The sequence below is a fragment of the Salvelinus alpinus genome, chromosome 28 (assembly GCF_045679555.1).
Source record: "Salvelinus alpinus chromosome 28, SLU_Salpinus.1, whole genome shotgun sequence".
Lineage (NCBI taxonomy): Eukaryota > Metazoa > Chordata > Actinopteri > Salmoniformes > Salmonidae > Salvelinus > Salvelinus alpinus.
In genome coordinates this window covers 32,993,018-33,018,013 of record NC_092113.1, presented here as the reverse complement: position 1 = coordinate 33,018,013, position 24,996 = coordinate 32,993,018, and the positions used below count along the sequence as shown (strand labels likewise).

General features: G+C 45.8%; 1 protein-coding gene across 1 annotated transcript in view; it reads right to left on the bottom strand.

The window, feature by feature from the left end:
- LOC139558002 (low-density lipoprotein receptor-related protein 1-like) overlaps positions 1 to 24,996 on the bottom strand; it is a 220,463-nt gene that overhangs the window by 31,787 nt on the left and 163,680 nt on the right. Inside the window, exons 43-64 of the mRNA XM_071373369.1 lie at positions 23,517 to 23,706; positions 22,565 to 22,769; positions 21,628 to 21,820; positions 21,057 to 21,182; positions 19,297 to 19,425; positions 18,922 to 19,041; positions 17,632 to 17,745; positions 16,580 to 16,729; positions 16,152 to 16,274; positions 15,722 to 15,838; positions 15,400 to 15,528; positions 14,527 to 14,649; positions 11,233 to 11,373; positions 10,728 to 10,915; positions 9,646 to 9,829; positions 9,206 to 9,291; positions 5,994 to 6,113; positions 5,468 to 5,655; positions 4,266 to 4,471; positions 2,093 to 2,281; positions 1,833 to 1,981; positions 177 to 270 (exon numbers count right to left, since the gene is read on the bottom strand). Coding sequence (XP_071229470.1) covers positions 177 to 270; positions 1,833 to 1,981; positions 2,093 to 2,281; positions 4,266 to 4,471; positions 5,468 to 5,655; positions 5,994 to 6,113; positions 9,206 to 9,291; positions 9,646 to 9,829; positions 10,728 to 10,915; positions 11,233 to 11,373; positions 14,527 to 14,649; positions 15,400 to 15,528; positions 15,722 to 15,838; positions 16,152 to 16,274; positions 16,580 to 16,729; positions 17,632 to 17,745; positions 18,922 to 19,041; positions 19,297 to 19,425; positions 21,057 to 21,182; positions 21,628 to 21,820; positions 22,565 to 22,769; positions 23,517 to 23,706 — 3,264 coding nt within the window. The remainder of the gene's footprint in view (positions 1 to 176; positions 271 to 1,832; positions 1,982 to 2,092; positions 2,282 to 4,265; positions 4,472 to 5,467; positions 5,656 to 5,993; positions 6,114 to 9,205; positions 9,292 to 9,645; positions 9,830 to 10,727; positions 10,916 to 11,232; positions 11,374 to 14,526; positions 14,650 to 15,399; positions 15,529 to 15,721; positions 15,839 to 16,151; positions 16,275 to 16,579; positions 16,730 to 17,631; positions 17,746 to 18,921; positions 19,042 to 19,296; positions 19,426 to 21,056; positions 21,183 to 21,627; positions 21,821 to 22,564; positions 22,770 to 23,516; positions 23,707 to 24,996) is intronic.

Below are 24,996 nucleotides of genomic sequence, written 5' to 3'. Positions count from 1 at the left end.
CATCCATGACACTTTGCATCCACATACTCCTCATTCACTCATCATCATTTACGTAGCACTGGCTTTGCCAAGGTCGTGGGTTCAATTCCCACAGGGACCACATACACACACTAGAAATGTATGCAGTCACTGTACTATACTGTAAGTCGCTTTGGATGAAAAAGTGGCACACTCACGGCATTCTGCAGGCTCGTCCGAGCGATCCCCACAGTCGTCCTCCGTGTCACACTTCCACCAGAAGGGGATGCACTTGTCGTTCTTACACACAAACTGGACAAGGAGAGGAGAAGAGAGGAGAGAGGAGGAGAGAGGAGATGAGGACAACGTTCACAGTCGCTGCTGTTTTTGTCTGTTACTAAGGCTAGAACTGAGATTGGGAAACAATCTTTTTCACATAATATCCCTTTATACACATATGATCTTGATGAGAAGGGATGAGGAGAGAGGAGAGGGGAGGGAGGAGGAGGTGACGAGATGAGAAGGAGAGAGGAGGTGAGAGGAGAGGATGAGATGAGGAGAGGAGGAGGAGAGGAGGGAGGAGGAGATAGGAGCAAGGAGGGAGGAGGAGAGAGGAGGAGAGAGGAGAAAATAGGAGGAGAGGAGAGGAGAGAGGAGAAAGTAGGAGAGGAGGAGAGAGGAGGGGGAGGAGAGAGAAGGAGAGGAGGAGGAGAAAGGAGGAGAGGAGAGAGTAGGCGAGAGGAGGAGAGAGTAGGCGAGGAAGAGAGAGGAAAGAGTAGGCAAGGAGGAGAGTGGAGGAGAAAGTAGGCGAGGAGGAGAGAGGAGAGAAGGAGAAAGGAGGGTAGGAAAGAGGAGGAGAGAGGTAGAGGGTAGAAAGGAGGAGAAAGGAGGGAGGAGGAGAGTGGAGGAGAGAGGAGGAGAGAGGAGGAGAAAGGTGGGAGGAGGAGAGGAGGAGAAAGGAGGAGAGAAGAAAGGAGGAGAGGAGAGGAAAGAGGAGAGAGGAGGAGAGAGGAGAGAGGAGGGGAGAGGAGAGGAGATGAGGACAACATTCACAGTCACTGCTGTTTTTGTTTGTTCCTAAGGCTAGAACTGAGATTGGGAAACAATCTTTTTCACATAATATCCCTTTATACACGTATGATCTTGATGGAAAGGGAGGAGGAGAGAGGATGAGAGAGGAGAGAGGAGGGAGGAGGAGAGGACGAGATGAGGAGAGAGAAGGAGAGAGGAGGAGAGAGTAGAGGACGAGATGAGAAGGGAGGAGTAGAGAAGAGGGAGAAGGAGATGAGGAGGAGAGAGGAGAGGACGAGATGAGAAGGGAGGAGGAGAGAAGAGGGAGAAGGAAATGAGGAGGAGAGGAGGAGAGAAGAGGAGAGGATGAGAGAAGAGGAGAGGAGGAGAGAAGAGGAGAGAGGGGGAGAGGAGGAGAGAGGAGCGAGAGGAGGCGAGAGGAGGAGAGAGGAGGAGAGGGGACGGAGGAGAGAGGGAGAGGAAAGGAGGGTATTAGAGAGGAGGCGAGAGGAGGAGAGGGGAGGGTGGAGGAGAGAGTAGAGAGGAGGAGAGAGTAGAGAGGAGGGAGGAGGAGAGAGAAGGAGAGGAAAGGAGAGGAGAAGGAGAGGAAAGGAGAGGAGAACATAGAAGAAGAGGAGAGAGGAAGAGAGAAGGAGAGAGAAGGTGAGAGGAGGAGAGAGGAGGAGAGAGGAGGAGAGAGAGAAAGAGAGTGAACTCAAGCTGATGACACACTGTACAGTAAGTACTGTGGAGATAATTATGCTTAATTAACCAATCACAAAGCAGCCCCCATTCCACAACAGGCTCTGCTGCCCCCTAGCTGTCTGGCCCCCCAATGGCCATATCATTACACAGTCCCTCACCTGGCTGGCAGTGCAGTTGGACATGCAGGTGTGTCCATCATTGGCCAGGTAGAAGTTGGTGGGACAGGCACACTTGTAGCCCCCTCCAGGGCTCAGCAGACACAGGTTACTACAGCCACCGTTGTCTGTCTGGCACGGGTGGTTGAACACTGGAACCACAGCAGGCAGACTGTTTCAACTGGAACAACCACGTTGGGTGTGTGTATATGTGTGTATGTGTGTGTGTGTGTGTATGTGTGTTGTACATGCGTATCTCTTACCCTCAGGCTGGCGGTAAGGGTGGTAGATGTGGATGTCCATGGGCCGGTGGAGGGTAGTGATCAGGGTGGTCTTGTTGATACCCAGGGTCTTGTGACACCTGTTGATGGACTTGGTCTCCCAGTCGGTCCAGTAGATGTACTCCTCAAACAGAGTCATGGCGAAGATGTGGGGGACATCCTGGGTAAGCACTGTGGACACAAACACACAGCCATACAGTAGTGAGGCAATTAGTATCACATTACACTGGGTTTTACCTGGCCACCACGTGACTTGACCAGGAAAACCTGGGTCCAAGACTTTTTCCTAGTCAGGTCATAACTCTGGGGGCCATAATTACATCACAATGTTGTCAGTCAAATCACCCATGGACACACAATGCCCAACGACCAACACAAGGAAAATGGATATGGAGCATTAGCCATTCATGACAGCATGACAGTACCTCACAACTTTATCTCTGGGTTATGTAGCATCATTGCTATCTCTGGGTTATGTAGCACCACTACTTTATATCTGGGTTATGTAGCATCATTGCTGTCTCTGGGTTATGTAGCATCCCTACTGTATCTATGGGTATTGTAGCATCATTACCTTATCTCTGGGTTATGTAGCATCACTACTATCTCTAGGTTATGTAGCATCCCTACCTTATCTCTGGGTTATGTAGCATCATTACTATCTCTGGGTTATGTAGCACCACTACTTTATATCTGGGTTATGTAGCATCATTGCTATCTCTGGGTTATGTAGCATCCCTACTGTATCTATGGGTATTGTAGCATCATTATCTTATCTCTGGGTTATGTAGCATCACTACTATCTCTAGGTTATGTGGCACCATTACTATCTCTGGGTTATGTAGCATCATTACTATCTCTGGGTTATGTAGTATCATTACTATCTCTGGGTTATGTAGCATCATTACTATCACTGGGTGATGTAGCATCATTACTATCTCTGGGTGATATAGCATCACCACTATCTCTGGGTTATGTAGCACCATTACTATCTCTGGGTTATGTAGCATCACTACTATATCTGGGTTATATAGCATCATTACCTTATCTCTGGGTTATGTAGCATCACTACTATCTCTGGGTTATGTAGCATCATTACTATCTCTGGGTTATATAGCATCATTACTATCTCTGGGTGATGTATTATCATTACTATCTCTGGGTGATGTAGCATCATTACTATCTCTGGGTGATGTAGCATCATTACTATCTCTGGGTTATGTAGCATTACTACTATCTTTGGGTTATGTAGCATCATTACTATCTCTGGGTTATGTAGCATAGTCTTAAACAAATCCACTTTGAAACAAAAGTATACACCTCACACACATGGTTATGGGTTTAAAGAAAGAAGACACCTGTACCATGTCAGATATAGAGTTGAAATGTATGACATTTAGAGTTTGCATTCCAATATTACACTTTATATACATCACAGAAGACTGAAATATAACAAAACTGTTCGGCATAGTAACGGCAGATTGTTTTGTGTGTTTTTTAAAATAATGTTGAAAAATATGAATAACATTCCCTCCATCAGGCCACTAGAGGGCGATTTGGTCATCTGACTGCAGGAACGGTGTCCACCTACAGAACCAAAATATTTCTTTGCTTCAGGCAATGGGAACCATGGTCAGCCAGGTCAGGACAAGGCCCACAGAACGCTGGATCCCAACTCTACTATGAAACCTCCATGAAGACAAAGACATGGGCGAGGAGATAAATAATCTGAAAGCGTGCTTTGTGTGCAACATGCTCTAGTGTCAAACGGAGGTTTGTGAATGTGAGGAATTCAAATCAGGAACTTCCTCTGTATCCCTGCATTCTTCTGCATGGCTGATTGGCTGACAATAATTATGTATTGTTCTAAGTTTGGTAACAAGGTTGGGAATATTCAGAGTCATCCATGTGAGATCCTCATCAGTAGTCTGACAGGAACAACAGTCTTCTCTCTCTGTCCATTGGGCCTGTGTACTGTGGCAGGGCTATCCCCAGCACCACTGTGACCTGGTCTATGCCATCATGTCATGTGTGTGTGTTTTACATAATTACATAACCTATTATGCGACAGCGGTTTGATGTTCCATGATGGCAAATGTAATATAGTAATCTCTCCTATTACATGACTGTGTGTGTCTATGACAATATACATTACCCGTGTGTCTGTTACTCCCGTCCAGGCTGGCGAACTCGATGTAGTCCTCTCTGGCGTCGGCCCAGTAGATGCGGTCATTGATTAAGTCCAGCGTGAGGCCGTTGGGCCAGGTGATCTTATCCTCTACGATCACACTTCTGTTGGAGCCGTCCATCCCGATCCGCCCTATATGCGGGTTGTCCCCCCAGTCTGACCAATACAGGTACCTGATGAACAGGACAGGGGACAGCATCACATTATTACACCATTACATCAGCATCCCATTATTACACCATTACATCAGCATCCCATTATTACACCATTACATCAGCATCCCATTATTACACCATTACATCAGCATCCCATTATTACATCAGCATCCCATTATTACACTATTACATCAGCATCCCATTATTGCACCATTACATCAGCATCCCATTATTACATCATTACATCAGCATCCCATTATTACACCATTACATCAGCATCCCATTATTACATCATTACATCAGCATCCCATTATTACATCATTACATCAGCATCCCATTATTACACCATTACATCAGCATCCCATTATTACACCATTACATCAGCATCCCATTATTACATCATTACATCAGCATCCCATTATTACACCATGGCCAGCGAAGATCCCGGATCTCAATCCCATTGAGCACATCTGATACCTGTTGGATCGGAGGGTGAGGCCTAGGGCCATTCCTCCCAGAAATGTCTGGGAACTTGCAGGTGCCTTTGTGGAAGAGTGGGGTAACATCTCACAGCAAGAACTTGCAAATCTGGTGCAGTCCATGAGGAGGAGATGCACTGCAGTACTTAATGCAGCTGGTGGCCACACCAGATACTGACTGTTACTTTTGATTTTGACCCCCAATTTGTTCAGGGACACATTATTCAATTTCTGTTAGTCACATGTCTGTGGAACTTGTTCAGTTTATGTCTCAGTTGTTGAATCTTGTTGTGTTAATACCAATATTTACACATGTTAAGTTTGCTGAAAATAAACACAGTTGACAGTGAGAGGACGTTTCTTTTGTCGCTGAGTTTAGTTGTAGCCTAAATCTGGACATGTTGTCAGGAATAATATCTGTCCTTAATATACCATTATATTTCATTATCATGTGACAAAGCTCCAGTCTCAGACCATGCAGGAGTTTCTAGTGCAGGCTCCTGTACAGTATTATATTCTGGGCTGTGCCTCTTACCCGTTGCGTACGTCCAAAGCCACAGCGCGTGGTTCCCTCAGGCCGGCGTTCACCAAGACCGACCGGAAGGTTCCGTTGAGCTTGGACACCTCGATGGTGTCCCGCCCCTTATCACACCAGTAAAGGTTCCCTCCCACCCAGTCCACAGCCAATCCATCTGGGTTACTGAGGGAGGTCCGGTGCAGCACCTGGACAAGAGCCAATCAGAGAGTCAGATACTGGCTAACTGACCAACCAGAGAGTCATAGACTGGCCAACTGTCCAATCACAGCCACAGAAAGGCCAACTGTCCAATAAGAGAGAAATAAACTAGCCTACTGTCTAAAGAGAATCACACACTGGGGAAATGTCCAATCCGAAAGTTACTAACAGGTCAGTTGCCCAACCAGAGAGTCACAAACAGGCCAACTGACCAATCAGAGTCACTAACAGATCAATGGTACAATCAGAGTCAAGGACTAGCCAGCTGTCCAGCTGTCCTTAGACTCAATGAGAGAGTCACAGACCGGACAACCGCCCTACTGACCTCTATGTTACTGCCGTTGATGTTCATGCGTCGTATCATGGAGCCCTGAGTGGTCACGTCTGTCCAGTAGAGCATCTGTTCTGCATAGTGGAAGTCCAGCGCCACCGCATTGTTCAGGCCCTGGTATTCACACACATACAGTTGAATTCTGAAGTTTACATACACATTTCAAAACATTTCAACTCAGTTTCACAATTCCTGACATTTAATCCTAGTAAAAATTCCCTGTTTTAGGTCAGTTAGGATTACCACTTTATTTTAAGAATGTGAAATGTCAGAATAATAGTAGAGATAATGATTTATTTCAGCTTTTATTTCTTTCATCACATTCACAGTGGGTCAGAAGTTTACATACACTCAATTAGTATTTGGTAGCATTGCCTTTAAATTGTTTAACTTGAGTCAAACGTTTCGGGTAGCCTTCCACAAGCTTCCCACAATAAGTTGGGTGAATTTTGGTCCATTCCTCCTGACAAAGCTGGTGTAACTGAGTCAGGTTTGTAGGCCTCTGTCACGCCCTAACCATAGAGAGCTGTTTATTCTCTATGTTGGTTAGGGCGTGACAGTGACTAGGGTGGGTTATCTAGGTGATTTATATTTCTATGTTGGCCTGAGCTTCCGGCGACAGTTCCCAGTCCAGAGCTTCCGGCAACAGTTCCCAGTCCAGCGCTTCCGGCGACGTTTCCCAGTCCGGAACCTCCGGCGACGTTTCACGGTCTGGAACCTCCAACGACGGTCCACGGTCCGGAACCTCTTGAGACGGTCCACGGTCCGGAACCTCCTGAGGCGGTCAACAGTCCGGAACCACCAGCAACGGTCTGCGGTCCAGAGCCTCCAGCGGGGGTTCCCAGTCCAGAGCCTCCGGCGACGATCTACGGTCCAGTTTCTCCGGCAACGACCTACGGTCCGGTTCCTCCGGCGACAACCCACGGTCCGGAGCCTCCGGCTACGATCCACGGTCCGGTGCCTCCGGCGAGGATCCACGGTCCGGTGCCTCCGGCGAGGATCCATGGTCCGGGGCTTCCGGCGACGATCCCCGCACCAGAGCCGCCATGGAAGATGACGTAACTGCAAGCGGAGCGGGTACTTCGCCCCACACCGGAGCCGCCCCAGACGGTAGATGCCCACCCGTACCCTCCCCTATTGAGTCAGGTTTTGCGGTCGGAGTCCGCACCTTTGGGGGGGGTACTGTCACGCCCTGACCATAGAGAGCTGTTTATGTTAGTCCTATGTTAGTTAGGGCGTGGCAGTGACTAGGGTGGGTTATCTAGGTGATTAATTATCTATGTTGGCCTGGTATGGTTCCCAATCAGAGGCAGCTGTTTATCGTTGTCTCTGATTTGGGATCATATTTAGACAGCCATTTCCCCATTGTGCTTTGTGGGATCTTGTCTAGGTATAGTTGCATTGAGCTTCACGTTTCGTTTTACGGTTTATTGTTTTTTCTTTGAGTTTCCCTTCCAAATAAAGAGGATGGAAACATACCACGCTGCATCTTGTTCCACTCCTTATCACGATCGTGACAGCCTCCTTGCTCGCACACACTTTTTCAGTTCTGCCCACAAATTGTCTATAGGATTGAGGTCAGGGCTTTGTGATGGCCACTCCAATACCTTGACTTTGTTGTCATTAAGCCATTTTGCCACAACTTTGGAAGTATTCTTGGGGTCATTGTCCATTTGAAAGACCCATTTGCGACCAAGCTTGCCTATTTTGGGAAGTGCACCAGACCCTCCTGCAGCAAAGCACCCCCACAACATGATGCTGCCACCCCCATGCTTCACGGTTGGGATGGTGTTCTTCGGCTTGCAAGCCTCCCCCTTTTTCCTCCAAACATAACAATGGTCATTATGGTCAAACAGTTCTATTTTTGTTTCATCAGACCAGAGGACATTTCTCCAAAAAGTACGATCTTTGTCCCCATGTGCAGTTGCAAACCGTAGTCTGGCTTTTTATGGCGGTTTTGGAGCAGTGGCTTCTTCCTTGCTTCCTTGGTCTTTCAGGTTATGTCGATATAGGACTCGTTTTACTGTGGATATAGATAATTTTGTACCTGTTTCCTCCAGCATCTTCACAAGGTCCTTTGCTGTTGTTCTGGGATTGATTTGCACTTTTCGCACCAAAGTACGTTCATCTCTAGGAGACAGAACGCGTCTCCTTCCTGTGCGGTATGATGGTTGAGTGATCTCGTGGTGTTTATACTTGCGTACTATTGTTTGTACAGATGAACGTGGTACCTTCAGGCGTTTGGAAATGGCTCCCAAGGAAGAACCCGACTTGTGGAGGTCTACAATTTGTTTTCTGAGGTCTTGGCTGATTTCTTTACATTTTCCCATGATGTCAAGCAAAGAGGCACTGAGTTTGAAGGTAGGCCTTGAAATACATCCATAGGTACACCTCCAACTGACTCAAATTATGTCAATTAGCCTATCAGAAGCTTCTAAAGCCATGACATCATTTTCTGGAATTTTCCAAGCTGTTTAAAGGCACAGTCAACTTAGTGTATGTAAACTTCTGACCCACTGGAATTGTGATACAATGAATTATAAGTGAAAAAATCTGTCTGTAAACAATTGTTGGAAAAATTACTTGTGTCATGCACAAAGTAGATGTCCTAACCGACTTGCCAAAACTATAGTTTGTTCACAAGAAATTTGTGGAGTGGTTGAAATACGAGTTTTAATGACTCCAACCTAAGTGTATGTAAACTTCTGACTTCAACTATACATTTTAAATTGGTTATTTGGATCCACAAATTACATTACACACACGCATTCATTTTGAACTCAAATAATTTTTCATTACAAAGGATCCAAGCATTCCAAAGATCATGCTTTGGATGTATATAATGTCTGGGCACCTAGTCATGGTAACAACAATCATAGTCCCTTTCAGTTCGCCAAGCATACACACTGGAATACACATACATGCACGCAAACGCAAGACATACACATTCACACGCCATGATACAGGATACATGATACATGATACAGGATACATGATACAGGATACAGGATACATGATACAGGATACAGGATACAGGATACAGGATACAGGATACAGGATAGATGATACATGATACAGGATTCAGAATACATGATACAGGATACAGGATACATCCGGTATCACTATCACCGATTATGAATAATCATAAAAACTGACACATGGTTAACATTTAGCTCATTGTTCCCACACAGTGCTTGTTGTCCCACCTGTTTTATCAGGGTGTAGTTGGAACCATCCAGGCCCAGCTTCCTCAGGTAGTACCGATTAGCAAAGATCAGGAACGGCTCCTCATCTGTAGAGAGACAAACAGATTGGGGAAAGGGGCTCTGTTCATGGTTGAACTTGTCACAAAGAAAGACATATTTTTACCAGCTAAGTTGACTGAGAACACATACTCATTTACAGCAACGACCTGGGGAATAGTTACAAGGGAGAGGAGTGGGGATGAATGAGCCAATTGGAAGCTGGGGATGAATAGGTGGCCATAATGGTAGGAGGGTCAGGTTTGAAATTGAACCACTTACAGCTGGGCCATGTTCCTTGAGGCACGCAATGGAAGACGTTTGAAAACATTTCGCAATGGAAAACAAAAATGTGACTTTGTTACTGGACCTTACGTCCAAGAAGTCCCCGCTGTTGGTCTTACCAGAGGTGGACTTGCAGATAGTAGGATTGTCAGGCCGTAGCTGGAAGCCCTCCACACAGAGACAGTGGAAGGATCCGTGTGTATTGATACAGCGCTGGGTACAGGGGTAGGACGTGGTACACTCATCTATATCCACACATGTCTTCCCATCCCGCTTCAGCTGGAAACCAGGAAGACACCTGCACTGTAGGGACCCAGGGGACAAGCAGACAACATGTCAATACAGTAGAACACTGTAGAGACCCAGGGGACACACAGACAACATGTCAATACAGTAGAACACTGTAGCGACCCAGGGGACACACAGACAACATGTCAATCCAGTAGAACACTGTAGAGACCCAGGGGACACACAGACAACATGTCAATACAGTAGGTCAGTGCTGTACCAGCAGATTCACACTGTTCACCAACAGTTCATGTAGAGCAGACAACTGAACTACAGGAGGGTGATGAGACTGATCTACAGGAGGGTGATGAGACTGAGCTACAGGAGGGTGATGAGACTGAACTACAGGAGGGTGATGAGACTGAACTACAGGAGGGTGATGAGACTGAGCTACAGGAGCGTGATGAGACTGAGCTACAGGAGGGTGATGAGACTGAGCTACAGGAGGGTGATGAGACTGAGCTACAGGAGGGTGATGAGACTGAGCTACAGGAGGGTGATGAGACTGAACTACAGGAGGGTGATGAGACTGAACTACAGGAGGGTGATGAGACTGAGCTACAGGAGGGTGATGAGACTGAGCTACAGGAGGGTGATGAGACTGAGCTACAGGAGGGTGATGAGACTGAACTACAGGAGGGTGATGAGACTGAACTACAGGAGGGTGATGAGACTGAGCTACAGGAGGGTGATGAGACTGAGCTACAGGAGGGTGATGAGACTGAGCTACAGGAGGGTGTCGAGACTGAACTACAGGAGGGTGATGAGACTGAACTACAGGAGGGTGATGAGACTGAACTACAGGAGGGTGATGAGACTGAGCTACAGGAGGGTGATGAGACTGAGCTACAGGAGGGTGATGAGACTGAACTACAGGAGGGTGATTAGACTGAACTACACACACGCCCCTTACCTTGAAACCTATCTTGAGGTCCTCACAGAGCTGGGAGCAGCCACTCTGCTTGCTGTTCAGACACTCGTTGATGAAGCAGTTGAGTTCGTCAGAGCCGTCACCACAGTCGTCATTACGGTCACACAGCAACGTCTCGTTAAGACACTTCCCGTTACGACACAAGTAGGCAGACTCATTACACTTCCTCTCTGTTGATGGAAGAAGATCAATTTAGGTTCTGCAGACTGAATAGCTGATAGCTCAAACTAGTAAGGTTGCTCTACTGCAATGGCCAGAGAGAACATGAATGTGTCTGAGTCAAACTTCAATGGCTTTTTTCATTCATTACTAAAACTAAACCTGCCAAAGAAGGATGCTATGGTATTTTTAGCAGAAGCCATAGGCAATTACATTTGTTAACAATGCAACAACAATATTACACACAAAAGCTGTACTATTCTGTACTGTGCATGTCTACAGTACAGATGTAGACCACAGTGTGTCTGTCTGTGTGTGTGTGTCTGACCTGAGTCTGTGCAGTGGGGGTTCTTGGGGGCCTCGTCTGAGCGGTCCTGACAGTCAAACTCTCCGTCACACTCCCAGACCTTCTGGTTGAGGCAGCGGCCGTTGGTACAGCGGAACTCCCCTGGCCCACACGTTGGGTACTCTACAGAACAGTACCACAATCACAAGTGTATTTTTGAGGGTACATTAGTTTAAATACATTTGTAACCAGGGGAACAGAAATATATTTTTTGGAGAGTGCAGGACGAGAGATGGGAAGAGACAGCACTGAGGCATTTAACCCCGTTCTCTCTGTCCATCTCTCATTTAACCCCGTTCTCTCTGCCCATCTCTCATTTAACCCCGTTCTCTCTGCCCATCTCTCATTTAACCCCGTTCTCTCTGCCCATCTCTCATTTAACACCGTTCTCTCTGCCCATCTCTCATTTAACCCCGTTCTCTCTGCCTATGTCTCATTTAACCCCGTTCTCTCTGCCCATCTCTCATTTAACCCCGTTCTCTCTGCCCATCTCTCATTTAACCCCGTTCTCTCTGCCTATGTCTCATTTAACCCCGTTCTCTCTGCCCATCTCTCATTTAACCCCGTTCTCTCTGCCCATCTCTCATTTAACCCCGTTCTCTCTGCCCATCCTTCATTTAACCCCGTTCTCTCTGCCCATCTCTCATTTAACCCCGTTCTCTCTGCCCATCTCTCATTTAACCCCGTTCTCTCTGCCTATGTCTCATTTAACCCCGTTCTCTCTGCCCATCTCTCATTTAACCCCGTTCTCTCTGCCCATCTCTCATTTAACCCCGTTCTCTCTGCCCATCTCTCATTTAACCCCGTTCTCTCTGCCCATCTCTCATTTAACACCGTTCTCTCTGCCCATCTCTCATTTAACCCCGTTCTCTCTGCCCATCTCTCATTTAACCCCGTTCTCTCTGCCCATCTCTCATTTAACCCCGTTCTCTCTGCCCATCTCTCATTTAACCCCGTTCTCTCTGCCTATCTCTCATTTAACCCCGTTCTCTCTGCCTATCTCTCATTTAACCCCGTTCTCTCTGCCCATCTCTCATTTAACCCCGTTCTCTCTGCCCATCTCTCATTTAACCCCGTTCTCTCTGCCCATCTCTCATTTAACACCGTTCTCTCTGCCCATCTCTCATTTAACCCCGTTCTCTCTGCCCATCTCTCATTTAACCCCGTTCTCTCTGCCCATCTCTCATTTAACCCCGTTCTCTCTGCCCATCTCTCATTTAACCCCGTTCTCTCTGCCTATCTCTCATTTAACCCCGTTCTCTCTGCCTATCTCTCATTTAACCCCGTTCTCTCTGCCCATCTCTCATTTAACCCCGTTCTCTCTGCCCATCTCTCATTTAACCCCGTTCTCTCTGCCCATCTCTCATTTAACCCCGTTCTCTCTGCCCATCTCTCATTTAACCCCGTTCTCTCTGCCTATCTCTCATTTAACCCCGTTCTCTCTGCCTATCTCTCATTTAACCCCGTTCTCTCTGCCCATCTCTCATTTAACCCCGTTCTCTCTGCCCATCTCTCATTTAACCCCGTTCTCTCTGCCTATCTCTCATTTAACCCCGTTCTCTCTGCCCATCTCTCATTTAACCCCGTTCTCTCTGCCCATCTCTCATTTAACCCCGTTCTCTCTGCCCATCTCTCATTTAACCCCGTTCTCTCTGCCCATCTCTCATTTAACCCCGTTCTCTCTGCCCATCTCTCATTTAACACCGTTCTCTCTGCCTATCTCTCATTTAACCCCGTTCTCTCTGCCTATCTCTCATTTAACCCCGTTCTCTCTGCCTATCTCTCATTTAACCCCGTTCTCTCTGCCTATCTCTCATTTAACCCCGTTCTCTCTGCCCATCTCTCATTTAACCCCGTTCTCTCTGCCCATCTCTCATTTAACCCCGTTCTCTCTGCCCATCTCTCATTTAACCCCGTTCTCTCTGCCCATCTCTCATTTAACCCCGTTCTCTCTGCCTATCTCTCACTTAACCCCGTTCTCTCTGCCTATCTCTCATTTAACCCCGTTCTCTCTGCCCATCTCTCATTTAACCCCGTTCTCTCTGCCCATCTCTCATTTAACCCCGTTCTCTCTGCCTATCTCTCATTTAACCCCGTTCTCTCTGCCCATCTCTCATTTAACCCCGTTCTCTCTGCCCATCTCTCATTTAACCCCGTTCTCTCTGCCCATCTCTCATTTAACCCCGTTCTCTCTGCCCATCTCTCATTTAACCCCGTTCTCTCTGCCTATCTCTCATTTAACCCCGTTCTCTCTGCCCATCTCTCATTTAACCCCGTTCTCTCTGCCCATCTCTCATTTAACCCCGTTCTCTCTGCCCATCTCTCATTTAACCCCGTTCTCTCTGCCCATCTCTCATTTAACCCCGTTCTCTCTGCCCATCTCTCATTTAACACCGTTCTCTCTGCCTATCTCTCATTTAACCCCGTTCTCTCTGCCTATCTCTCATTTAACCCCGTTCTCTCTGCCTATCTCTCATTTAACCCCGTTCTCTCTGCCTATCTCTCATTTAACCCCGTTCTCTCTGCCCATCTCTCATTTAACCCCGTTCTCTCTGCCCATCTCTCATTTAACCCCGTTCTCTCTGCCCATCTCTCATTTAACCCCGTTCTCTCTGCCCATCTCTCATTTAACCCCGTTCTCTCTGCCTATCTCTCACTTAACCCCGTTCTCTCTGCCTATCTCTCATTTAACCCCGTTCTCTCTGCCCATCTCTCATTTAACCCCGTTCTCTCTGCCCATCTCTCATTTAACCCCGTTCTCTCTGCCTATCTCTCATTTAACCCCGTTCTCTCTGCCCATCTCTCATTTAACCCCGTTCTCTCTGCCCATCTCTCATTTAACCCCGTTCTCTCTGCCCATCTCTCATTTAACCCCGTTCTCTCTGCCCATCTCTCATTTAACCCCGTTCTCTCTGCCCATCTCTCATTTAACACCGTTCTCTCTGCCTATCTCTCATTTAACCCCGTTCTCTCTGCCTATCTCTCATTTAACCCCGTTCTCTCTGCCCATCTCTCATTTAACCCCGTTCTCTCTGCCTATCTCTCATTTAACACCGTTCTCTCTGCCTATCTCTCATTTAACCCCGTTCTCTCTGCCTATCTCTCATTTAACCCCGTTCTCTCTGCCTATCTCTCATTTAACCCCGTTCTCTCTGCCCATCTCTCATTTAACCCCGTTCTCTCTGCCCATCTCTCATTTAACCCCGTTCTCTCTGCCCATCTCTCCATAGGCCTTTCTCCTCTCCTCTGTTGTCATGCTGCATCACAAACACTCACCACACTCTGGGGACTCGTCTGATCCGTCGGAGCAGTCCATGTCATGGTCACACACAAAGTGCTTGGGGATACAATGTCTGTTCTGACACATGAACTCATTCTCATCACAGGTGTTGTTGTACACTGACAGAGAGAGAGAGAGAGAGAGAGAGAGATTGAGAGAGAGAGAGAGAGAGAGAGAGAGAGAGAGAGAGAGAGAGAGAGAGAGAGAGAGAGAGAGAGAGAGAGAGAGAGAGAGAGAGAGAGAGAGAGAGAGAGAGAGAGAGAGAGAGAGAGAGAGAGACAGACAGACAGACAGACAGACAGACAGACAGACAGACAGACAGACAGACAGACAGACAGACAGACAGACAGACAGAAAAAGAAGAGATAAAGAGACAGAGAAAGGGTTAGAAAACAGAGGCTATTGCAAGAATGAATGATACACACCCGTAGCAGTCTAACAATAGTCTGCAGATTCTTCCTATTTACGTCTCTGCTAATCAAATCATTAAGATGAATCATAAAAAGACAATGGAAGTCTCATGTCTTCCCATTCATCTATTAATACCCCAGCGGAACGTTGTAGTTTATAGTTGGTTGTATTATCCAAACCCAATAGAGACGTGTGACTCAAATGAGTCTTATGAGAGATTTAGTGGAAGTGTTTAACGTGTCCTCCTCCTACTCACTGAAGCCAGCCTTGATGGGTACCAGTCATATAGACACACAGTAAGTTATAATATCCAGTTCAGATCAACTGTGGTGATTATTAGGACATTTGTGGACGTGTTGCGGTTGTCCTCACGCTACTCACAGCAGAGAAAAACAAATGCTGGTGCTATCTCATCAAAGCAAAGTGCATGAACAGAACTGTAGAAGATTCCCACTCACAGCAGCCAGCCTTGATGCTCTCGTCAGCACCGTTCAGACAGTCCTTGTCCCCGTCACACTTCCAGCGCTGAGGGACACACACATGAGTGCCGGGACACTGGAACGCCTCCGGGCTGCACGTCTTAGTTTCTATGGCAACGTAGGCGATATGAACAGGTTAGATAACTCTAGACTAGTAGTTGTCATAAATTAAATTAAATTGATCAACAGATTTAATTTAATTTGTCTGACAAATAAAATCTATTGATCTATTAATTGAAAAGGTAGACAACTGTGTCTGATATGGGCCATAGATCATATAGGTGTGGGATGAGTCACTCACTGCATCTGTCGTCCTCGTCAGATTTGTCACCACAGTCGTTGGCACCGTCACACACCCAGTGGTTGGAGATACAGCGATGGTTCCCACACTCAAATTCAGTGGACGTACAGAACTTATCTGCAAAGAAAGAGGAACATTTTTATTAAATGTAATCTGGGTTACATTTGTTTCAGAATACATTTATCACCAAATTTACCACAATATATTGAAATTACTTACTTTACTTTGATCCCGTGGTTGTTGTGTTTATCTATTGAAAACACTGTTTTGATCTTTGTGTCCCTACAGTACAGTTCAAAGTTGTGTATTACATCAGCTAAGGGAATGGGGGAGGGACAGAAGGTATCTGTACAGTTTAAAGTTGTGTATTACATCAGCTAAGGGAATGGGGGAAGGACAGAAGGTATCTATATAGGTCAAGTAGACTGACCACAGTGGGTCTCGTCAGCGCCGTTCTCACAGTCGTTCTCCTTGTCACAGGTCCAGCTCATAGGGATACAGCGACCACTGGGGCACGCAAAGAAGTTCACCGGGCACTTCAGCTTCTTCTTGTCTGGTAGAGAGTGTAAATAATAAATACAAAAAACCAGTTTTGAATATCGTATAAAGTTCTGCTATGAGTCAGACCTGTGGTACAAATAGCTATGCTGTGTTGCCTGCGCAATGTAACTAATAGAATAGTCACAAAAGTGCAACCCCGCCCATTTTGGCACTCCCAGGCAGGCTAAAGCAAATGCTCAAAGTGTTTAAAAGAAAATACATACTATTTGAACCCATGAAAGAATGATTTGCTGAACAAAAGGCCCTAAAAGGAGAAAGGCAAGATCTGTCTGTCTGATCTGTCTGTCTGTCTGTTACCTGGGCAGTTCCTCTCGTCTGAGAAGTCTCCACAGTCGTTGTTACCGTCACATTTCCAGGAAGGCAGATAGCACAGTGTGGTCCTCTCACAGCTCTGGAAGGTCGCCCCCTTCACCCCCAGACGGAAGTAGCGAGAACAGTCAGTTGGCACTGGGGAGAAGGGACATTATACATCAGTGGCATTCAGTGATACTTCCGTAAAAATACTTTAAAGTACTACGTAAGTAGTTTTTGGGGGGTATCTGTACATTACTATTTATATTTTTGACAACTTTTGCTTTTTACGCCAAACATTTTCCCTGACACCCAAAAGTACTTATTACATTTTGAATGCTTCGCAGGACAGGAAAATGGTCCAATTCACACACGTATCAAGAGAACATCCCTGGTCATTCCTACTGCTTCTGATCTGGCGGACTCACTAAACACAAATCCTTGGTTTGTAAAATGATGTCTGAGTGTTGGAGTGCACCTCTGGCTATCCGTAAATAAAAATAAAATTGTGGTGTCTGGTTTTCTTAATATAAGGAATGTGAAATTATTTATACTTTTACTTTTGATACTTAAGTATATTTTGGCAATTACATTTACTTTTTATACTGAAGTATATTTAAAACCAAATACTTTTAGACTTTTACTCAAGTAATATTTTACTGGGTGACTTTCACTTTTACTGAAGTCATGTCCTATTAGGGTATCTTTACTTTTACTTCAGTATGACAATTGTTTACTTTTCCAACACTGTTGACATTAGTGGTTAGTTGTGGGGCTCTTGGGAGTAGTATCTGTACATTCAACATGGAGTGTGTATGAAATTGCATCATATCCCCTATATAGGGCCTACCTGGTTAAATAAAGGTAATATAATTAAAATAAAATAAAATAGTACACTACTACAGTCTGGGCCATGTCATAATGCACAGGGAATAGTGTCAGAGGAATCCAAGCTGATCTGCAGTTCTTCATTAGTGATACAGGATGGGTCAGAGAAATAGCTTTAACGATCTTTATTCAACAGATATCCAACATGTAAAGATAGCTTGTAGACTTACAGCAGTTCATCTCATCACTGGCATCCTCACAGTTGACCACCTGGTCACAGCGGCTGGAGTTGGAGATGCAGCTTCCATCTCGACACCGGAACTCTGCAGCTTTGCACAGGGTCACTGGAGAACACACACAACACAATGGATATAGTAATATGGACGTACACACGCAGTCACACCATGACACACACACACACACACACACACACACACACACACACACACACACACACACACACACACACACACACACACACACACACACACACACACACACACACACAGTCACACCACGACCCACACAGTCACACCATGACACACACACAGTCACACAATGACACACACACAGTCACACAATGACACACACACACACACACAGTCACACCACGACACACACACACAGTCAAACCATGACACACATACAGTCACACCACGACACACACACATACACACAGTCACACTATGACACACGCATACAGTCTCACCATGACACGCATACAGTCTCACCATGACACACATACAGTCACACCACAACACACACACACACACAGTCACACTATGACACACACACACACACACAGTCACACCATGACACACATACAGTCACACCACGACACACACACACACACAGTCACACTATAACACACACACACACACACACACACACACACACACACACACACACACACACACACACACACACACACACACACACACACACACACACACACACACACACACACACACACACAGTCACACCATGACACACATACAGTCACACCACGACACACACACACACACACACACAGTCACACTATGACACACACACACACACACACACACACACACACACACACACACACACACACACACACACACACACACACACACACACACAGTCACACCATGACACACACACAAACACACACACAGTCACACCATGACACACACACACACACAGTCACACAATGACACACACACACAGTCACACCACAACACACACACACACACAGTCAAACCATGACACACATACAGTCACACTATGACACACACACACACACACAGTCACACCACGATACACACACACACACACACACACACACACACACACACACACACACACACACACACACACACACACACACACACACACACACACACACACACACACACACACACACACACACACACACACACACACACACAGTCACACCACTACACACAGTCACATCATGACACGCACACACATACACACAGTCACACCACGACACACACACACACACACACATTACTTACTGTTGCAGGGCAGCTCGTCTGAGTGATCTCCACAGTCGTCAGTCCCGTCACACCAGAACATGTGGCCGATGCAGCGTCCATTGATACATCGCCTGTAGCCTTTCTTACACAGACGGTTCGCTGCAGAGAGGAAGACCAGCATTAGAAGAGGTGTTCTCCAGTTGTCTTACTATGACTAAATGACTATGACTATAACATCTATGACTATAAAATCTCCTGAAATTAAACTGACATACAATTTTCTTCCTTTTGTGGTACAGAGATTGAGAACAGCAACACTGTGCTGACTGACAATGTAATTCAAGCCCAGATTCCAAGTACTCAGATTGCTGACATTGCGCAAGCAGACACACGCTCGTACGCACACAGACTCACCGCAGTAGGACTGTTTCTCGTCTGACTTGTCCTTGCAGTGGGCCATGCCATCACAGGTCAGGCTGTAGTTGATGCAATCCCCGTTGCCACACTCAAAGTCATCCACACTACCACATAATGCGTTCAGAGCTACAGTAGTAGGACGAAGGAGAGATGGAGATAGAGTCAGCACCATGTATCTGAACCAGACTGGACCCTTTTAATAGTGATAGCCCCCTTTTTTTCAATTTTCGCCTAAAATAACATACCCAAATCTAACTGCCTGTAGCTCAGGCCCTGAAGCAAAGATATGCATATTCTTGGTACCATTTGAAAGGAAACACTTTGAAGTTTGTGGAAATGTGAATTGAATGTAGGAGAATATAACACAATAGATCTGGTAGAAGAAAATACAAAGAAATAAACAACCATTTTTTTTCTACCACAATCTTTGAAATGCAACAGAAAGGTCTCAGTTCTAGCCATCACTCTGGTTGTAATTCCGATGGTGTCCACAAGATGGCAGCAGTGTATGTGCAAAGTTCAGACGGATAACTTGAAGTATGAGCGAACAACATGACATTTAGTGTGAAGTCACCCAGGTACATTTGGGAAAAGCATTCGTATTACATTTTTCTGCAAGAATATCGTCAAATCTGTATACTTGGACTTTGATTTAGCTTTTCCAGTATTAGTAGCCATATTATAAGTGAAACATTTGCAACACAACCAGTTTTCATAACTTCATATCTATGAATATTCTTATAATTTTTGTCCAAAACAAAAAGGCATGCTGTTGCACAATATTAGCAGGTACATTTTGCGACAGATACAGGGTTACCAGATACTCCCACAAAGCACAGCTCATTGGCTATCTAGCTAACTTTGTTTGACCCCGATTGGTGCTTATTTGACAAAGTTAGAGTCAATCAAGTGAAGACCGCCCGCGTCATCGGCGTGCCATGAAGGGGTCGCTCTCTGACCAAATTTGGTGTCCAATAGGATATACTACACCCCTAATGATATAGTGAAGTCTGGTTACGTTCTAGGATCTCTGAGGAATAAATACGAATGTGATTTGACTGGTTGAAACAACGTTTATGGTTAGATTTTCACAGATTCCTTTCTTTGCAAATGAACGAGTTAAAATACAAAATTGATCGTGCATACTATATGGACCTTTTTAGGATATGAAAATGTATTTTATCTAACAAAACAACACTTCATGTTATCTCTGGGATCCTTTGGATGATAAATCAGAGCAAGATTTCAGAATGTAAGTACACATTTCACCTTCAGAGGTGAATTTAACAAGCCTATCGCAGTGAAAAAAGTGTTCTGTTGTTAGGAGCTCTCCTCAAACAATAGCATGGCATTTTTCGCAGTAATAGCTGCTGTAAATTGGACAGTGCAGTTATATTAACAGGAATTTAAGCTTTCAGACGATATAAGACACTTATATGTACCGACATTTGTTGTTTCTCTAAAATCTGCGATCTTGACACAAGGCGCTACATGATTTACAACTGTCCCGTTGACAGGACGCCTATCCCTAATTAAACGAGGAGGTATTGACATGTCCTTGGACTGATCAGATTATCGTCATCACAATTAGCATTTTGCTCAGTGGATTAACACCAGTCTTCAGGTCTCAGGCAAGGTAGCCCTGGTTTCTGCTGCTCCTCAGAGTCTGGCTATGGAAGACTACAGTAACGTTACTCCTCGCCCAAGTATAGCGCATCCAACCAACGCTGCTCCAACTGTGCCCCGCCCCTTCTCACCTGAACAGCTGTTGTCCTCCAGGAGTCTGCGGTCTCCACGGCAACTACAGTTGACCCTCGCGTCTGAGGTGAGCAGACACAGGTCCTGACAGCCCCCGTTGTTGGTCAGACAGGGGGAGAACTCACCTGGTGAGGAACAATTGTAAACGTATTCCTTGTGTTATTATGTTTCATCTTTTGTTTTTACATTGTTGGCCCGTAAGAAAGCATTTCACTGTTAGTTTACACTTGTTGTTTACAAAGCATGTGACAAATAAAATGTAAATCTTGTTTATTAATGTTCTGTATTATGCCATGTTTTATGTTTTGTGTGGGCACAAGGACAAGTATCTGTTGCTTTTGTAAACAGCTAAGGGGGATCCTAATGAAATACCAATACCATTCAATTGATCAAATCGATCAAATGTACTTATACAGCCTTTTTTACAGGAACCGTTTTCACAAAGAGCTTTACCGTAACCCTGTGTAATATCAGTGTAAGTCTATTTGCACATTATTAAGTTGACCAATTTGAAACCATCTTTCTTTCTGGTAGTTCCTCCACTTTTGACCTATGAGTTCCACCACTCACAGCTGTTGGTGTCGTTGGCCACAGCGATTATTCCCATTGGCTGCTGGGGGATGTCATTTCTCAACAACCTCATGTCTCTGCCCACAAACTTGTCAGCTCTGAGCACGGCCCTGCGGACCCAGTCAGTCCAGAAGATGTAGTCCCCATACACCGCCAGGCCAAACGGATGCACCGGCTCATTCTTCACCACCACCTATGGGGGGCAGTCACATGGTTAGTAAAAAGTTGGCCACACAAAAGTGTTTGGTCTATAAACAACTGGATTAGAAGGGCTAAATTTGGACCAAAGGCACAATACTCTCACAATCAAAAATAAGAGATCTTATTTCGATAATGATTAAAAACAATTAAAATGGTTAGATAAGAGATCCTGATGCTAGGAGTCTATAGTGACTCTGTCGCAAGGAGTTGACACAGGTAACAGAGTTGACACAGGTAACAGAGTTGGCACAGGTAACAGAGTTGGCACAGGTAACAAGTTGACACAGGTAACAAGTTGACACAGGTAACGGAGTTGACACATGTAAAATAGTTGGCACAGGTAACAGAGTTGGCACAGGTAACAGGGTTGATACAGGTAACAGCATTGACACAGGTAACGGAGTTGACACAGGTAACGGAGTTGACACAGGTAACGGAGTTGGCACAGGTGAAAGAGTTGGCACAGGTAACAGAGTTGGCACAGGTAACAGAATTGACACAGGTAACAGGGTTGGCACAAGTAACAGAGTTGGCACAGGTAACGGAGTTGACACAGGTAAAAGAGTTGGCACAGGTAACAGAGTTGGCACAGGTAACAGAGTTGGCACAGGTAACGGAGTTGACACAGGTAACAGGGTTGACACAGGTAACAGCATTGACACAGGTAACGGAGTTGACACAGATAACAGAGTTGGCACAGGTAACCCAATTGACACTGGTAACGGAAGTGACTCACGTAGCGGTTGCTGCCGTCGTACTCGCAGCGCTCTATCTTGTCCAGTGTGGCGTCTGAGAAGTAGAGTTTCTCTGCGCGATGGTCTATGGCCAGGCCGTTGGGGGTGCGGATATCATTACCGATGATCACCAGCACGTTGGCACCAGACAGACTGGCACGCATGATACTGGGAGACTGCTCATTCCAGTTGGTCCAGAACATCAGACTAGTAGAGGACACAACAGGAAATAGAGGGACAGTTACATGTAGTTTTATACATAATAAACAGACAGTAATGGAGTCACTCCACTAACGGACTAATAAAGTGACCTAACAGCTGCGGTTGACGTTTCATCCATCGAATCAAATCTTGTAGTCATCAAAGAGCATAGATCAAAGGCCGGCAGATGGCGAAATTTAGTCGTTTCCATCTTACCGTCCAAACGCATTGTATGCAGCCGGCAATACACTCGTGTCCCCCATGGACCGGTTCGTACCTAAAACATTCTCCATTCAGGCTGCAAAGGCGTCAATTTCCTCTTTAACTAGATTTAATGGTGAGAAGGCTGAAAAAAACATACTTTCATTAGGAAACCATTTTCCACCACCATGTTAAAGTGGCTAATGCCTAGGAATACTAGTCCCGGATGTTGAGTATCGCGTGTAGCAAGTCAGGTTGCAGCAGTCAGTTGTTTACCCCTGGCTGAACGCAGGGCACAACTTTAGGAAGTAGCATTAGCCACTAGCATGGTCCACAGGGGATACCAGCGTATTGCCAGCTGCATACAATATGTTTGGACGGTAAGATGGAACCAACAATACCAGATCAATATCGCCATCTGCCGGCCTTTGGGCTACAACAAGCATATTGAACCTAGACCAACATTTCAGGGGCTTTTAAAAGTAATTCACACCACTTCAATTCTACAATTTATTTATATTTTTTTATAAAAAGAACATCACTGCCACTCACTCCTGACATTCGTCCAGCACAAAGGCCCTGGGGTGGTCGTCTCCAGACATGGTGACCACGGTGTTGCGGTCGTAGGCCTGCGGTCGGCCCTGGTCGACCGTGTGTCGGGTGATGGTGGAGGTGGTGTAGCTGGTCCAATAGAGGGTATCCCAGCCACGGTGGTACGCCAAGCCCTCCACTGAGCCTACATCTGGGGTAGAGAAAGAGAGGAGAGAGGGATAGAGAGGAGAGTGAGAGAGAGAGAGAGAGAGAGAGAGAGAGAGAGAGAGAGAGAGAGAGAGAGAGAGAGAGAGAGAGAGAGAGAGAGAGAGAGAGAGAGAGAGAGAGAGAGAGAGAGAGAGAGAGAGAGAGAGAGAGAGAGAGAGAGGAGAGGGGGACAGAGAGCCATTAAAGGTGTAGGCCCTATTGAAGGAGTGGGACAGTCATTCTTTAGTGTTGGGGTTATAACAAGGTCAAAATTACTGTCACAGACCTTGGTGGTTCACTAGCAAACAGACAAAAAGAGCCAAGGAGGAAAAAGTCGAAACAACTACAGAAGAAAAAAGGAAAGGGAATGCCTTCTGTATCTGTGTAGAGCTGGCAAAGGGAGTGAACCTATGTATGAGGTGCCTGAAGGCGAGAATTCAACTCCAATCATGAATTATCTTCAAAAGATGGAATAAGTCGCAAGCATGGTTAACTGTCCAGACATTTACATGGCTGTAGGAAACGTTGTTATATGGCCCTGTCCATACAAGTCAGAAGAGAGTTCACATTACATAATTCCCTATAGGCTCTTTCAAGGTTCATCCCTTATGAGCTTTTCTCAGAGTTTCCAGCATCTGCTGTTGTCACACCACTGACCATTTTTATGACAATTGCTCAATAATAAAATCCTGGATGTCTGTAACTGTTTGCTCATGTTCAAAAGTCAATGATTACTTATTTTTCTCCCTGGTGTTAAGGTGGATGGGGGGGTGGGGGTGTAAATCAACCCCAATGCAACTAAAAACAACTGATACCTAAAGACTAGTGTGTATTACTATATCTAACCCTAAAGACTAGCTACAGTACTGACAACATTACCTATCTGACAGAACCGCGCTGTCACAGTACTGACACCATTACCTATCTGACAGAGCCGTGCTGCTACAGTACTGACAACATTACCTATCTGACAGAGCCGCGCTGTCACAGTACTGACACCATTACCTATCTGACAGAGCCGCGCTGTTATAGTACTGACAACATTACCTATCTGACAGAGCCGTGCTGCTACAGTACTGACAACATTACCTATCTGACAGAGCCGTGCTGTTACAGTACTGACAACATTACCTATCTGACAGAGCCGCGCTGCTACAGTACTGACAAAATTACCTATCTGACAGAACCGTGCTGCTACAGTACTGACAACATTACCTATCTGACAGAACCGTGCTGCTACAGAACTGACAACATTACCTATCTGACAGAGCCGTGCTGCTACAGAACTGACAAC